This window comes from Vanessa cardui, chromosome 5 (assembly GCF_905220365.1).
Source record: "Vanessa cardui chromosome 5, ilVanCard2.1, whole genome shotgun sequence".
NCBI lineage: Eukaryota > Metazoa > Arthropoda > Insecta > Lepidoptera > Nymphalidae > Vanessa > Vanessa cardui.
The window spans coordinates 4360321-4376002 of NC_061127.1; the positions used below are offsets into that span (position 1 = coordinate 4360321).

The 15682-nt window shown below is 32.2% G+C and overlaps 1 protein-coding gene across 1 annotated transcript; it reads left to right on the plus strand.

Moving 5' to 3' along the window:
* The first annotated feature begins 1994 nt into the window (after positions 1-1994).
* Positions 1995-3008, plus strand: LOC124530025 (prostaglandin reductase 1-like). Its single transcript, XM_047103997.1, has one exon. The coding sequence runs from the start codon at positions 1995-1997 to the stop codon at positions 3006-3008; it is 1014 nt and encodes a 337-aa protein (XP_046959953.1).
* Positions 3009-15682: the final 12674 nt, after the last annotated feature.

Genomic DNA, 15682 nt, shown 5'->3' on the forward strand with positions numbered 1-15682 from the left:
TTATTGTCTCTGTGACATTGCATGTTTTTCCCCTGTGCCCTTCATATAGTATATAGACTGTTATTTCTATAGATGTGACGTCACTAAAATGAGTGCTCGTCACTCATTTTAGTGAGTAGTTTTGTGCGGAAATAAAAAGGTTTAAAAATTAAGTTCATTTTTAGACAAGAATATACAGATAAAAGACAAATTAAGCAAAAATCAATAAATATCCAGGCATTTAAAATAAAATAAAAAGTATTTTAAATCAGGTATTTCTCTAAATAACGATATTCTTGTTCAACACAAATCAGGCATCGCCAAAAAAAACAACTTCAGCCGTTTGAATGCGATTATTTTGTTAATTTAAATGTTCTACTTCCTGCGGTTTTCTTCGGGTTTTTACGATATTTATTGATTCTTTATAACACACAATTTTTTTTATAGTAGTACATTAGTAGTTTTATAGTAGTAGTAGTTATAGTTTGTATTTAATTTTAGCAACGCATAATTTATAATAATATATCTGAATTTTTATTCAGTGCCATTATGTCCTCACCCATTCTTTATGATTGATTACAAAAACTTGAGTCCGTAATCATTACATACTATCAAACATAGTCGTTTACCGATGACTGTTTTAGATTTTTAAAATTACGCAACGGGTTTTCGCGAGAATACGTGTACAATATAGTAAAGAAACAAGAGAAAATCTGTAATACATATATTTAGTAACAGCATTGTACCCGTGTGAAGCCGTTGCGGGTTGCTAGTATTTTAATAATTACATAATTATATTTTGTAGAAGTAAAAAGTGTCTACATACCTAATTACGAATGTAGTTAGAATCTAGCTGTGCCCGCGACCTTTTACGCCTTTGAATATCACAAAATAATGTATTATTGTAGCCTAAGTCACTCCCTATTATATCAGTTATCTGCCAGTGAAAGTCCCGTCCAAATCGGTCCACCCGTTCCAAAGATTAGCAGGAACCAACAGACAGACAGACCGACAAAAAGTGTAAAAAATGTTTCTCTGTTATATGTACCTTATATAAATACGCATTGAGTAAAAAAGTGCTATTATAGTATTACAGACACTCTAATTTTATTATATGTATATTTAACATTTTTCTAATTATCTAATACGAAATATTTTTTAATAAATAGAATATATTATTAAATGTTTTAAATATGAATACATGTTAATTACTTTTTTAATAAAAATCATCATACATTTTTTTAATAAGTAGATTACATCAGGTACTTACATGATACATTCAAAGTTCCGAATTCATTACCGAAAGCAAGAAGTCACGATGAGGTGTGGAGCGTAGCACTTACAACGATGACACAGACTATAATATAAACTGGTACAAAATTGTGAGCGCATCGGAAAAATCGTCAGTCTCGAGATAGCTCGCAGAAGCAGCGACTCGTGTGATACTCGAACTTCTAATAAACAGGTAAAGGAATAGTAGTAGTTATATATATACGTGCTCTAAGGTAGCCGTGGTAACCTGACTTTACTTGCCTTACCATAAATAATAATGTATAAATAAAAAGTAATGTAATAAACGAAGCTGATTATCATTTAAGTGTTTTTCAAGAGATTAATTTGAGTAATATTAATGTTTTCAGTTTTCATTTTACAAACTATATAACTACTAGTTTACCGTGTATTTCATATATTTGTTAAAAGTTTATTAAATTATAAATTTATAACCAACAAACCTCTAGAATTTCGTGACTTTCCTAGACAGTTATTTGGTTCATTCTATGATATACCAATAACCTATTATCCGAGCTCAAGAGGCGTAAAGACATATAAATTTCGAGATCGAGTTGTCGTGATGACATTGGTTAGAGAACTCGAATAATCTATTATGTTCATTGTGGTTTTGAGAACATTAGAACTTAAATAAATTCAATAAATAATAATTCATAACAGTCATGTGAAAAATTACTTATTAATTCCTTTTAATTTTTTCAGAGCTGATCAAAAATCATACTATCATGGTAAAGGCAAGAAAATATGTTGTTAAAAAATACTTCGAAGGCGTACCAAAAAGGTCTGATTACGAAATCGTTGAATACGAAATACCACCTCTGAAAGATGGCGACGTTTTGGTCAAAACTGAATGGGTCAGCGTGGACCCGTACTTGCGTTCTTACCATCGGGTTCACCCGGTGCCGTACGACCAATTTAGTTTTCAAGTTGGTATAGTTCAACAATCCAAAGACCCTAATTTTCCTGTAGGAAGCCGAATTGTATCCCATAAAGGGTGGTGTGACTATGCAGTGATAAATGTAGCAAAAGATGTCCGGAATTACTATTTAGATGTAACTTATAAGTTACCAGATTTAAAAGGCATGTCCCCGTCGATAGCTATTGGTACAGTTGGAATGCCTGGACTTTCGGCTTATTTTGCATTTTTGGAAGTTTGCCAGCCCAAAGCCAGAGAAACTGTAGTTGTAACCGGTGCAGCAGGAGCAGTAGGTTCTGTTGTCGGACAAATTGCTAAAATCAAAGGATGTAAAGTCATCGGTTTCGCTGGATCGGACGATAAAGTAGAATGGTTGGAGAAGGAACTCGGATTCGACAAAGCCTTTAATTATAAGACCGCCGATGTCCAGAAGGAGCTTAAAGCTGCCGCACCTAATGGAGTGGATTCTTACTTTGATAACGTGGGCGGTGAAATAAGCAGTATAATTATAGGTCAGATGAATAAAAGAGGAAGGGTAGTTGTTTGCGGCAGTATTAGCTCATACAATGAGGATCAAACGAAACTACCAAAAGCTACGATCTTACAACCATCTATCCTTGGAAATGAGCTTAGAATAGAAGGATTCCTTATACCAAGTTACATCGACCGCTGGCCTGAAGGCATCGAACAGCTGATTACCTGGATAAAGAATGGCCAATTAAAACCAACGGAGCATGTGACAGTCGGTTTCGACAAGATTTTCGACGCATTCGTTGGAATGTTAGCTGGAGAAAACATTGGAAAAGCTGTAGTTAAAGTGTAAGGTATTTTACAATGGTAGTAAAACAAAAATTTATAAATTATTTTAATATCACTTACACGTGTGATTTATAATAAATATATTTTTAATTGGAATATTTCGTATTTATTTCATTAATTTAATGTCTTTTCAACCGACTTCAAAAAGTAGGTAGGTCAGCTACGGTGCCCTTGCCCCAACAATCAAAAGAAAGAAGCGATACGAGCCCCTTGATTGATCCAGTATATTATTGTGTAAAAGGTAATTTGTAAAAAACATATTTGTTAAAGTATTCTCGTATTGTTTTTGATAGATATACTGTACGGTTTTATTGGCTGACACCGACTCCAAATATAACAATAATTATAACTACATTATATAATCATAAATCGACTTTTAAGTAGTCTAATATTTTTCATTTCATTTTACTTAGGAGGACTCTAAAAAATATGTTGAATACGCAATTATTTTTATTACTTTTTCGTGCATATTCATTTGTTTTAAAATAGTGTTTTGTTTGAAGTCGGTTTTTCTTTTTGTTAAAATTTTTATTTATTTTTTGATTTTAAGTGAAACTGATGTTGACTAACAAAAATTTTTTTTTAATATGGATAGATTAAGCGTTTCGTTTATATAAGTCAGAAACTACTTCGAGGATAATTTCAAAGGAAACTTGCGAATAAAGCAAAAATAGTCTTTCGAAAATGCGGATTTCATACGTCATGCGGCGTAAACTACAAGGATCCCTCGAAAGAGCTGTAATCGACCACAGCAAAAAAACTTTGAAAAAGACCAACTATATTTCGTACATCATATGATATCACATTACATACACAAAAATTGATTAAAGATAGTAAGAAATTCTGCCCCATATCGCACCCTAACTGTAAGCCGTATAGGAGTTCCGTCAATACATAGTATAAACAAAGTCGCTTTCTCTGTCTCTATATCTTTAAATCTACGAAACGGATTTTGATGCGGTTTTTTTTAAAATATAGTGTGATTCAAGAGGAAGGTTTGTGTATATAATACATGAACAATATAGTAAAGAAACACTGATAATTTTAGAAGTTTGCGATGTGATGTCGTAAATAAACAAATTCTGTAGAATATTTAGTATCAGTATTGCACCCGTGCGAAGCCGGGGTGGGTAGCTAGTTGACTATAATATTCGACTATGATAATTACATAAACATAACCACATTACGGAAGGTGACTCAAATATCCAAATAACCTATAAATAAAAGATTCGACTGAATATCGCTAACGTGCTCCTCAGAATTGTTCCGTTCCCTTCCGTTCCGTTACTTTGTCATGGATCCTGTGCTCAGAACCTTACCAAACTTTCACCAAATTACCCTTGAAGTATATATTTTATAATAAAAAAAGAATTATCAAAATTGGTTAACGTGATTTTCAGTTATTCACCTATTTGTCGCGCATATACATAATGCAAATTTAAGACTTATGTCGTTTTCATACGGATACCATCATCGGAAAAAAATTAAAAAAAAATGGGACCCCACGGGAAGCACTACCTTTCAAACAAAAAAAAAATTATCAAAATCGGTCCCCCCGTAAAAAGTTATGAGGTAACAAACATAAAAAAAAAAAAAAAAAAAAAATACAGACGAATTGATAACCTCCTCCTTTTTGAAGTCGGTTGAAAAAACAAGAGAAAGTCGCGCATGGAACGACATTTTTAAAAATTATTGTAAAAGATTTGATTTGTAAACTTCGGGGCAATAATATAAAAATAAAACCTGAAATAAATAAATATTATACTTTCTACTGGCGTATTTAATACAAACGTCTTTAACGACGATTCCTTCAATGATGAATCTTACAATATTGTACTCTAACTATATTGGACTAGTAGTCGCCCGCAGCTTCGTTCGCGTTATAGGTCGGTCGTCATTGATTTTGAGTCGATAACATATGTATATCTGCAAAATTCGGATTATGGAGAAATTAAATAATTAATATACGGTTATATTCCGATGACAGTCACCGAGCACTGACAAACAAAGATGTCGCTCGGAAACATTCAGTGAATTATAAATGTCACGTAGGATGGAGAAATCACGAAGGAGATTGTTCGGTGCGGTCGAGGAAACGTCGACAATTTTGACAAGTTATACCTTAACCTAAAACAACACAAACATAAACAAACTAAAAAAAAAGTAAACTAATAATTAATTACTTGATGGTAGGGCTTTGTGTAAGCGAGTCTGAGTAGGTACCACTCCACTCATCAGTTATTCTACCGCCAAATAACAGTACTCAGTATTGTTGTGTTCCGGTTTGAAGGGTGAGTGAGCCAGTGTAACACAGGCACAAGGGACGTAACATCTTAGTTCCCAACGTTGGTGGCACATTGACGATGTAAGGAATATTTAATATTTCTTACAGCGTCATTGTCTATGGGTGATGGTGACTACATACCATCAGGTGGCCCATATGCTCGTCCGCCAATCTATACCATAACAAAAAAAATAAATAAAAAAATCCAAGTACCCAAATACTCACTTTTAATAAACAAAAAAAAAACTTAATCTTATTCTTCTGGGACTTTTCGTCAAGATAAAAAACTTAATACTCATCATCAGTCGTTGACGTTTCGTGAAAATATTGTTTTTGACACTTTTTTATTACACGATATATTGTTGTATCAAAAAATCACGACGGTAGCGAAGTTCACGCAAGTCATTGCGCAGTACGCACTGAAGGTCGGTATTCACGACAGCGACTTTAGTCGATGGCGACTCAAGTCGCTGTATAAAGTCACTTCTAGACAATCGCTGGCGATACAACGACTTTAGTCGCTGCAAATCTGTAATGTCGCTGGCGACTAACGACTTTGTCCAATATTTTATAGTATTTTTTAGCTTCATCAGCTATTAAGAATATTATATTCATTTATTTTTTCAAGATATTAAATACGAAGTATACCTTAATATCAATATGAAATAAGTACTAATAAGTCGCTGTAATATGGACGCATGACATTTAAGTCGCAGAGAAGTCGCTGTCGACTAAAGTAGCTGCCGTGAATACCGACCATTAGTCGCAGAGAAGTCGCAGGCGACTGAAATCGTTGCGGTCAGTACCGACCTTAAGTCGCAGACAAGTCGCCGTCGACTGAAGTCGCTGCAGTGAATTCGGACCTTAACGTTTTTACGAATCAAAAGTGGCGATGACGACTAGAGGTGTACTTATCGAGATTCTTTATACAATCGTTTTGTTATCGATTATTTTTATCTCTAATTTTAATATAATCATTTAATTGTGATTTAAAACGCAATTTAAAATGCAATAAAATTATATCTATTTAATAAGTGATATTAATAAATAATTTATTGTTAGTAATTTTTAGAATTAAAATGCGATTGGCCGACAGCAATAGAAAAAACGAAAAAAGAACACTAACCATACTCAAAGTTGAAGTTTTACTTCTAATTTCAAACATCATGCCGAAAATCGTAAGTATTTCATAAACTGTTTCGTTGGTCGTGTCTCCGTCTTCATTTATTATTATTTGTTTGATGATACCTATGTCATTTTGTTAAAAGCCGGATCTCCTTGCATTTGGTAAACATTGCCACAATTGTGGAAAGTGGATGCAGCGAAGGGCTCTTCGTAAAGATGGTGAGTAGTATTTTAGTAGGTATGTAGGACTTTCTGCATTTAAATAAAATAATTACTAATTTACTTTCAGTGACATGTAATTTTATAAGACACTGCAAACAAATGCAAATATGCAGTCGTTGTATGGAATGCGACAGCATTATACTCGGTAAGCGACTCAATATTTTTTTCTATAACCCGACAAATAATAATAATAAATGACCGAAGGCAAAGCGTGTGTTATGCTGTCGTGAACACATACAGAAATAGACACGATTTTTTCAATTTCACGATTTATGCCCAAGTTTAACTTGAACTTGGCTGGTTCTTATATTATAATTAGACATTATTAATTGTATAATATATTTTTCCAGATAATTTCAATAATTGCGAGTGTTGTAGCCTACAAACAATAAGGCAGTTAAGAATAAATAAGGCTAAGGCACTTTCAAACCTTTATCCAAAAATTGAAACTGCTCCATTTGCATCTCCTAAATCACCAACTGCCTCTTCAATACAACCTGATAATTCCCAAGATTTATTTGATGACTTTCAGGTAAGTTAATGGTGTAGGTTACTGAGTAAAGTAAAATGTAATACTTATTACCAGATAGAGGTGGGAGATATATCTACACCTACATAAATTCACAATACTTATTATTATTATTTGAATATTTGTCTAATATATTTTCTCCTTTAAGGTTGATAACGAAGAGTTGACGCTAATCGAAGATTCACTGATGACTGATGATGTTTCTTCAAACAGCAAGGAAAAACAGCTGCTGTCAGTCAGCAGTAATTTTATTTCTTTAGAAGAAGAGAAAGAAAGCATATCAAGTGGCAGGCAGACCCCCGAAGAAACGGAAATTTCCAAGCAGGTTTAATACAGAAAATCAACCGCCCAGGGTTAACTATGTATATATTTAGCACTTACAAATAACACCATTCATGTATCATCAGTACATTCAGTTGGTTCTATGATTTATGAATGTGTTTAATGTGAAGCACTCCATTTTTTAGGTGAAAAAATTAAAATCCATTTTAAAAATTGTTGTCTTAATAGGAAGGTATACATATATATATATATATATATATATATATATATATATATATATATATATATATATATATATATATATATATATATATATATATATATATATATATATATTCTTTATTGCACTAAAAAGACATTACAGAAAATAATAAAATAGAAAAAACATGAGCAAAGGCGGACTTATCTCTAAAAGAGATCTCTTCCAGTCAACCTATGGAGGTGAGTGATAAGAGTCAATCAGCGGGCAATGTAGTGCAGACTAAAATAAAATATATAGACAAAATAAATACATAGACCCAGATAGAGCATTAAAGCCAATTCCAGATATATTATTAGATTTATACAAAGGCAATACGTCTGATGCTAATCATTTTAAGACTAATATACGACATTATAATTCAGCATTTGCAATGGCATCCATAATTTCAAACTTGAACACACTCCCTCCAGGATATTTCACTTATAGGATACAAGGGCAAATTTATATAAAAACTGGATCTTTGGTTCCATTGCAAGGTCATAAAACTCAATACAACCAATTGTAATATTTGTATAATTGAAGATAAAACAGCATTAAATGATTATCTGATTCTAGAAATAACTCATGTAGAAGCAATATAATGAGGTACTTACAAACAATACTCAATGAATCCAACCCGTATTGTCAAAATATACAAAAAGGTGGCTTCTATCTTAGCTGAAGAGGAATTAAATGCGGCCTTAGAAAAGCGACCCAAATATTCGGTATCAATGCAGTTTTATAAATATAAATTTCTTGATTTGCGTCGGTATAATACACCATCAAATAATGAGGTAGCGGCCGTCTTTGTAAAAGAAAATGGCGAACCTCTATTAAATATAGACTTCTATGTACAAGAATATTTTCAGCATTTAACTACACTCAAATTTACCAGTCCTAATATTGACCCTCTAGCGTTTCCTCTACTTTTTCCTAATGGAGAACTCGGATGGCATGAAAATCTTAAACACAGAGAAGAGAGACGAACTGCTCGAAGCCGTTTTACAATGTTACAATTTTTTCAGTATAAACTTGCTGTTCGTAAACATTTTAGCCCATTATTTTACGCCGAAAAACTTTTTCATGAATATTGTGACTTAGCCTATGTTAGGATTGAATCTCAAAGATTATTGTTTTTTCGAATGAATCAAAAACAGCTCAGAGCTGATAATTATAACCCAAAATGGAGGTTATACTATAATAAGAAGAAGAGACGATGGAAGAACAAAAAAAGAAGGATTTCGAGTGTGATAACAGATGGGTGCCCTACAATCCCTATCTATGTAAAAAATTTAATACTCACATAAATGTTGCAATTTGTTCAAGTGTCAAAAGTGTGAAATATATAAATAAGTATATTTATAAAGGTCAGTACCGAGCAAAGATACAAATTACAGTAGCACCACAAGAGTCTAGTGATTACTTGACATTAAGCAATGAACACCATAATGAAATTAAGACTTATATTGATACGAGGTATGTTTCGGCCCCTGAAGCAGTTTGGCGAATATTTGAATTTTCAATACAAAATGAATCACACAATTATACAGTTAGGTGTTCATTTGGAAAACCAACAAACTGTCGTATTTACAGATCAGAATGTTCATGAAGCAGTAGCTAGATCAGCTGAAAAATCAACATTATTAGCATTTTTTGTACTTAATAGAACAGAATAAAGGGCTCGACAGTATCTTTACACTGAAATTCCGAAACATTTCAGATTTATCCATGGACAATTGCAACCACGAATATCTCAGTCAGCGGCTGATAAAGTAATTGCTAGAATGTATAATTATTCCTTTTCTGATCGGGAACGATATTATCTTCGACTATTACTTCTGCACGTCAAAGGGCCGACTTGCTTCACGGATGTTAGAACTTATGAAAATATTATTTATAAATCATTTCGAGGAGCTGCTCAACCAGGGGGCTCCTTTTTGACGATCAAGAATGGGAAAGATGTTTGGATGAGGCAATTAATTTCCAACTTCCTCGGCAATTACGACAACTCTTTGCGTTAATTTGCGTATTTTGTGAAGTAACTGATCCTTATGCTCTTTGGGAAAAGTTTGCATCATATTTTATCGAAGACTTTACAAGATCACGCCCTGAAATATTAGCCAAGCAGTTAGCTTTACAAGAAATTGATGAAATATTAAAACTCCACGGAAAGAGACTAACAGGTTTTGGACTTCGAATGCCCGATATTGATGCAAATATTTTCTTATCTGATCCCGTTTATGACTGTGACCTTGAAAAAGCAAATGGCTATAAAAAATATCAAAAATTGAACACTGAACAAAAATATGTGGTCAATACAATACTAAATGCTGTGAATAATCCCAAAGAGAGAAATCTATTTTACCTTGACGGCCCAGGAGGAACTGGTAAGACTTTTGTATTTACAACTATTTTACACATTTTAAGATCTGAAAACAAATTATCCCTATAGCGTTTTCTGGTATTGCAGCAACTCTGTTAGATGGTGGCAGAACAGCTCACACGCGGTTTAAAATTCCAATTAATTCAGATGAGGATTCTACGTCTCATATGTCGTTAGGGTCACCAGAAGCTGAGTTATTGAAGCAAACTCATTTAGTCATTTGGGATGAAGCACCCATGACTAAATATCATGATATTGTTGTAGTTGATTGACTCTTTCAAGATATAATGAAAAATAAATTACCTTTTGGAGGCAAAATTATGTTATTCGCAGGAGATTTTCGTCAGATTTTACCGGTTGTAGTTAATGGGTCACAAAATAATATTATAAAAGCTTCAATTAAGCACTTTTTTTTATTATTCTTTATTGCACAAAAACAAGTACAAAGGGCGGACTTAACGCTATAACAGCATTTTCTGCCAGCCAATCCAGAATAGTGTAGGAGAGTAGTCAGTAAGGTGTGCACAGAAGTAAAAGAAAATTTTAAAATATATACATAGCAATAGATGCTTATAATAATAATAAATATATATAATGATAATACAATACATTGCGATGTTATACATAAATATACATATACATAATATACATAAATATACACAAACAGATACATAATATATAAGTACATAATTATTTAACATATATACATAAATACTATGTGTATTTACACATATATATATATAATCCAATTATGATAATAATATTGATGAAAAGACATCACACAGTGTTGACAGACGACAGATAAAATTGTTTTACTTGGCGCTTGAAGGAATCGCGGAAGGAATTGAGAGGATCGTAGGGGCTTATTATGAGTAGAGGAAAGAAGAGAAAATTTAGAGGATAAGTAAGTGGGAGCATTAGGGTCAGTAAGAATAGAGTAGAGAAGACATAGAAGCCGAGTATATCTACGTTCTCGTATAGGAAGCCAGTGTAACTGTTTCTTAAAACGAGAAACGTGGTCGAATTTGTGTAAGCTAAAGATAAACCGAATGCCAGTGTTAAGGAGACGATTAAGTTTATGTAGGTGTTCTTCCGACAGATCTAGATTTTTAGCTTTTCAATGTGGCCAAACTTTACTCAACTCCAGTTAGCTCATAATATGAGAGCTCACGATGATTTAGAGTTTGCTCAATGGGTAGCAAATGTAGGTGATGGATCAGCTAATGAAGATAGTAATGACCACATCGAACTGCCTCAGCGATGCATTGTAAGATAATTCAATTGTAGACCATATTTTTGGTGCTTCCATTCAATGAAATCTATCCTTATTCTCAAATACGATGATTGTTTTCAATTGAACGACCAAGTTGTCGAGAAAATTCCCGGCCTGCTTAAAATTTATGAAAGTTCTGACGCTGTGGTTGAGGACGATCATAATGATGTTTTAAACTATCCTGTAGAATTTCTAAATTCTATAACGCCTGCAGGATTACCACCACACATTCTAAAATTAAAAGTTGGTTGTATAGTAATGCTATTGAGAAATTTGAACCCGACTGTTGGGTTGTGCAACGGAACCCGTCTTATTGTTAGAGCATTAGCTTCACGTGTCTTTGATGCCGAAATTATTTGTGGTAGCCATATAGGAACCAGAGTTTTCATTCCTCGAATTCGGCTCCAGCAATCTAATAGTTAACTGCCTTTTAAATTCAGTCGGCTTCAGTTTCCCATACGCATAGCATTCGCTATGACAATAAACAAAAGCCAGGGACAAACCTACGACAAAATCGGTATATTTTTACCTAATCCTGTGTTCACCCATGGACAGCTCTATGTTGCCTTCTCTCGAGTTCGAAGATTCGATGATGTAAAAATTCAAATTATCAATAGTACTGAACAAGGCTTGAAAGGTGATAAATATTTATCGAAAAATGTTGTATATAAAGAAATTTTATGTTAATCAATCTGTGATGTATCTATATAATCTATGGAATAGATAATATTTTTTTAGTATAAAAAATAGGTATTCATTGTAAAATTACTATTTAAATACTTCCTAATATTATTTTTGGTTTAGCCGATTTCAATAAAGAAGCACATTTATTTTTTTATTTTTTAAATATTAGTATGTACTTATCTACCTGTCTAAGTAGAGAAAAAGACCTGAGTGCTTAAAACAAAGAGGTTTACAGGGACAAAAATATTTATCGAAAAATGTTGTAAATAAAGAAATTTTTTGATAATCAAACTGTGATGTATAATAGAAAATATTTCTTTATAATTACTTTTGCCAAATTCTCGGATAGGTACTCATTGTAAAATTACTATTTATATTTTTATTTTTTAATTTAGTAAGTACTTATCTACCTGTCTAAAGTGGAGAAAAAGACTGAGTGCTTAAAACAAAGATGTTAACATAGACAAAAATATGATTTGTTAATTTGTCTTAGTTTATTTTGAAAGTTGATTTAAAATAAAAATCATTTATGTAAAAACTTTTGCAGTGTTTGTTTACTATATTTAATATTATTTGAGAACCTATGACTACAGAAATAATCTACTTACATTTTGCTCCTAGATATGTTTTATTAGTTAAATTTGACCCGAGCGAAGCCGGGTTTTCATCTAGTATATTATTAATATGGATTTATTTCATGTATGTGAACTTCGTTATTTGGAGAAATTAACTCTCTGTTTGCTCACATGTAAAGGTAAATATAAGTATGTAGCCAAATTCTTTTTAACTATTTGTTCTGCAGTGTTTAAGTTTTTTTTTTCTTAAAAAATAGCGAATGAACGTATCCCAATCACCAATCTTTTCATCGTTCTACTCGGTATGAAGTCTATTGCATATTTCTCAGTAATACAGATGTACTACTACCGATGGTAAATATAACTGAAAAATCATAAAATATCTACGAAGGAAAAAATAAATAAAGAGCCTTTAAAACTGAATAAAACAATGTGACTAAAACTTGCAAATGTTTTTTTTTTTAATTTCATCCCTCATAGGTATAGTGAAATGAATTGTTGGAGTAAAATTTTGCATTAGGTTTGTGATTCCACTATTTTTTAAAGATAACTATGACATCGATTAACAATTCATTTTGGTAATTTATTTTTGTTTATCTAGGTAGATGACAACGCTTTTTACGAGGTATTTAATAATGCAAGAGTCATATCTCTAAATAGCCCGAAGCGTTGCAAAAAATAGCAATAATCTAATGTGATTAATAGTAATAATATCTGAGGACTAACCAAAATTTCGATTGCTCGATGGTATATTTTCTAGGATATTTGTCACCAACAATGTCGCAGAAACCTAACTGAACCGATGTTTGTTAGGTTTCGGCTAGCGTTCTTGACCACTAGTCCATTGAAATGCTACAAAATATAGGCCTGCATATATATAATATAGGCTCATGAACATTTTTTTGAGGAGGCCATTTTATTTCATAAACCTGTAGGGGGAGGGGGGTCAATATAAGCTAAAAGCCAAGTTTGTGGGGTTGGCGCCCTTGTCCCCCGCCCGCCATATTGGAAAAGGGGGTGAGAGCGTATTTTTTTAATATAACGTAGAAACTATTTGTCCTACAGAAAATTTGTAAAACATAATTTGTAGCAAATCGCTTGAAATACAATTATGTCTATATGACTTTTTATTCTAAAACCAATATTTAAACAGTTACAAGCAAAAAAGTGAATTTTTTTGTCAAAAATTAACTTTTTTGCTAAATAACTTTTTTTCTATTAAATTTAGCGAAAAAATAGCTGAGTACTATTTTGTAGAGAACATTCTCATTTTTATTTTTCGCTAGGATTTTTTTTGTTTTCGTTCAATTTGAACCTAGTTAGGCCGCTCCAAAGTTAACTAGGTTCATGAACGTCTGGGTTATTACCCCTAAAACAATATGCTAGATATATTTTAATAATTTAGTGTATTGTAAATTATTTGTTCCGGCACTTATAACATTCATTTGCACTTTCTTTTTAATTCTTACTGACTCTTTTATTTTTATGCCAGAAGTCTAGAAATTATTGTTTTTTACGAGAATTTCTAATAAGATTTTAGATGGTTGCAAATATAGTTTGTATATAATTTTAGTACCGACTAATTTATAATATCTCTGAATTATTATTCAGTACCACTATGTCTTCACCCATTCTATATGATTGATTACAAAAACTTGATTCCGTAATCATTACATAGTATCAAACATAGTCGTTTACCGATGACTGTTTTAGATTTTTATAATTACGCAACGGATTTTTATGCGATTTTTTTTAAGGATAGATTATTTGAAAAGAAGGTTTTTGCATAGAAGAAGAAACAAGAAGAACACTTGATTTAGTATCAGCATTGTACCCGTGCAAAGCCGGGGCGGGACACTAGTATTTTAATAATTACATTATTTTATTTTGTAGAAGTAAAAGTATCTACATACCTAGTTACGAAAGTATATTATGCTAGCTGTGCCCGCGACCTTTTACGCATTTGAATATAACAAAAAATATATTATTGTAGACTAAGTTACTCCTTATTATATCAGTTATCTGCCAGTGAATGTCCCGTCAAAATCGGTCCAGCCGTTCCAGAAATAAGCCGGAGCTAACAGACAGACAGACCGACAGAAATTGTAAAAAATGTTTTTCTGGTATATGTACCGTATATAAATACATATGGATTGAGTAAAAAAGGGCTATTTTAGTACTTTTTACAAACAGACACTCTAATTTTTTTTATGTAGATTTAACATTTTTCTGTTTGTTAATATATAGAATATATTATTAAATGTATTAAATATGAATACATGTTACTTATTTTTTTATATCAATCATCATTCATTTTTTTGATAAGTAGATTATATCGGGTACTTACTTGATACATTTAAAGTTTCGAATTCATTGCCGAAAGCAAGAAGTCACGATGAGGTGTGGAGCGTAGCACTTACAACGATGACACAGACTATAATATAAAATGGTACAAAACTGTGAGCGCATCGGGAAAATCGTCAGTCTCGAGATAGCTCGCGGAAGCAGCGACTCGTGTGATACTCGAACTTCTAATAAACAGGTAAATGAATAGTAGTAGTTATATATATATACGTGTTCTAAGGTAGCCTTGGTAACCTGACTTTACTTGCCTTACCATAAATAATAATGTATAAATAAAAAGTAATGTAATAAACGAAGCTGATTATCATTTAAGTGTTTTTCAAGAGATTAATTTGAGTAACATTAATGTTTTTCAGTTTTCATTTTAAAAACTATGTTACTACTAGTTTACCGTGTATTTTATATTTTTGTTAAAAGTTTATTAAATTATAAATTTATGACCAACAAACCTCTAGAATTTCGTGACTTTCCTAGACAGTTATTTGGTTCATTCTATAATATACCAATAACCTATTATCCGAGCACAAGAGGCGTAAAGAGATATAAACTTCGAGATCGAGTTGTCGTGATGACATTGGTTAGAGAACTAGAATAGTCTATTATGTTCATTATGGTTTTGAGAACATTAGAACTTAAATAAATTCAATAAATAATAATTCATAACAGTCATGTGAAAAATTACTAATTAATTCCTTTTACTTTTTTCAGCGCTGATC

What these genes read in the sequence shown, in the direction of transcription:
- LOC124530025 (XM_047103997.1), top strand. Translation starts at nt 1,995, where the DNA reads ATGGTAAAGGCAAGAAAATATGTTGTTAAAAAATACTTCGAAGGCGTA.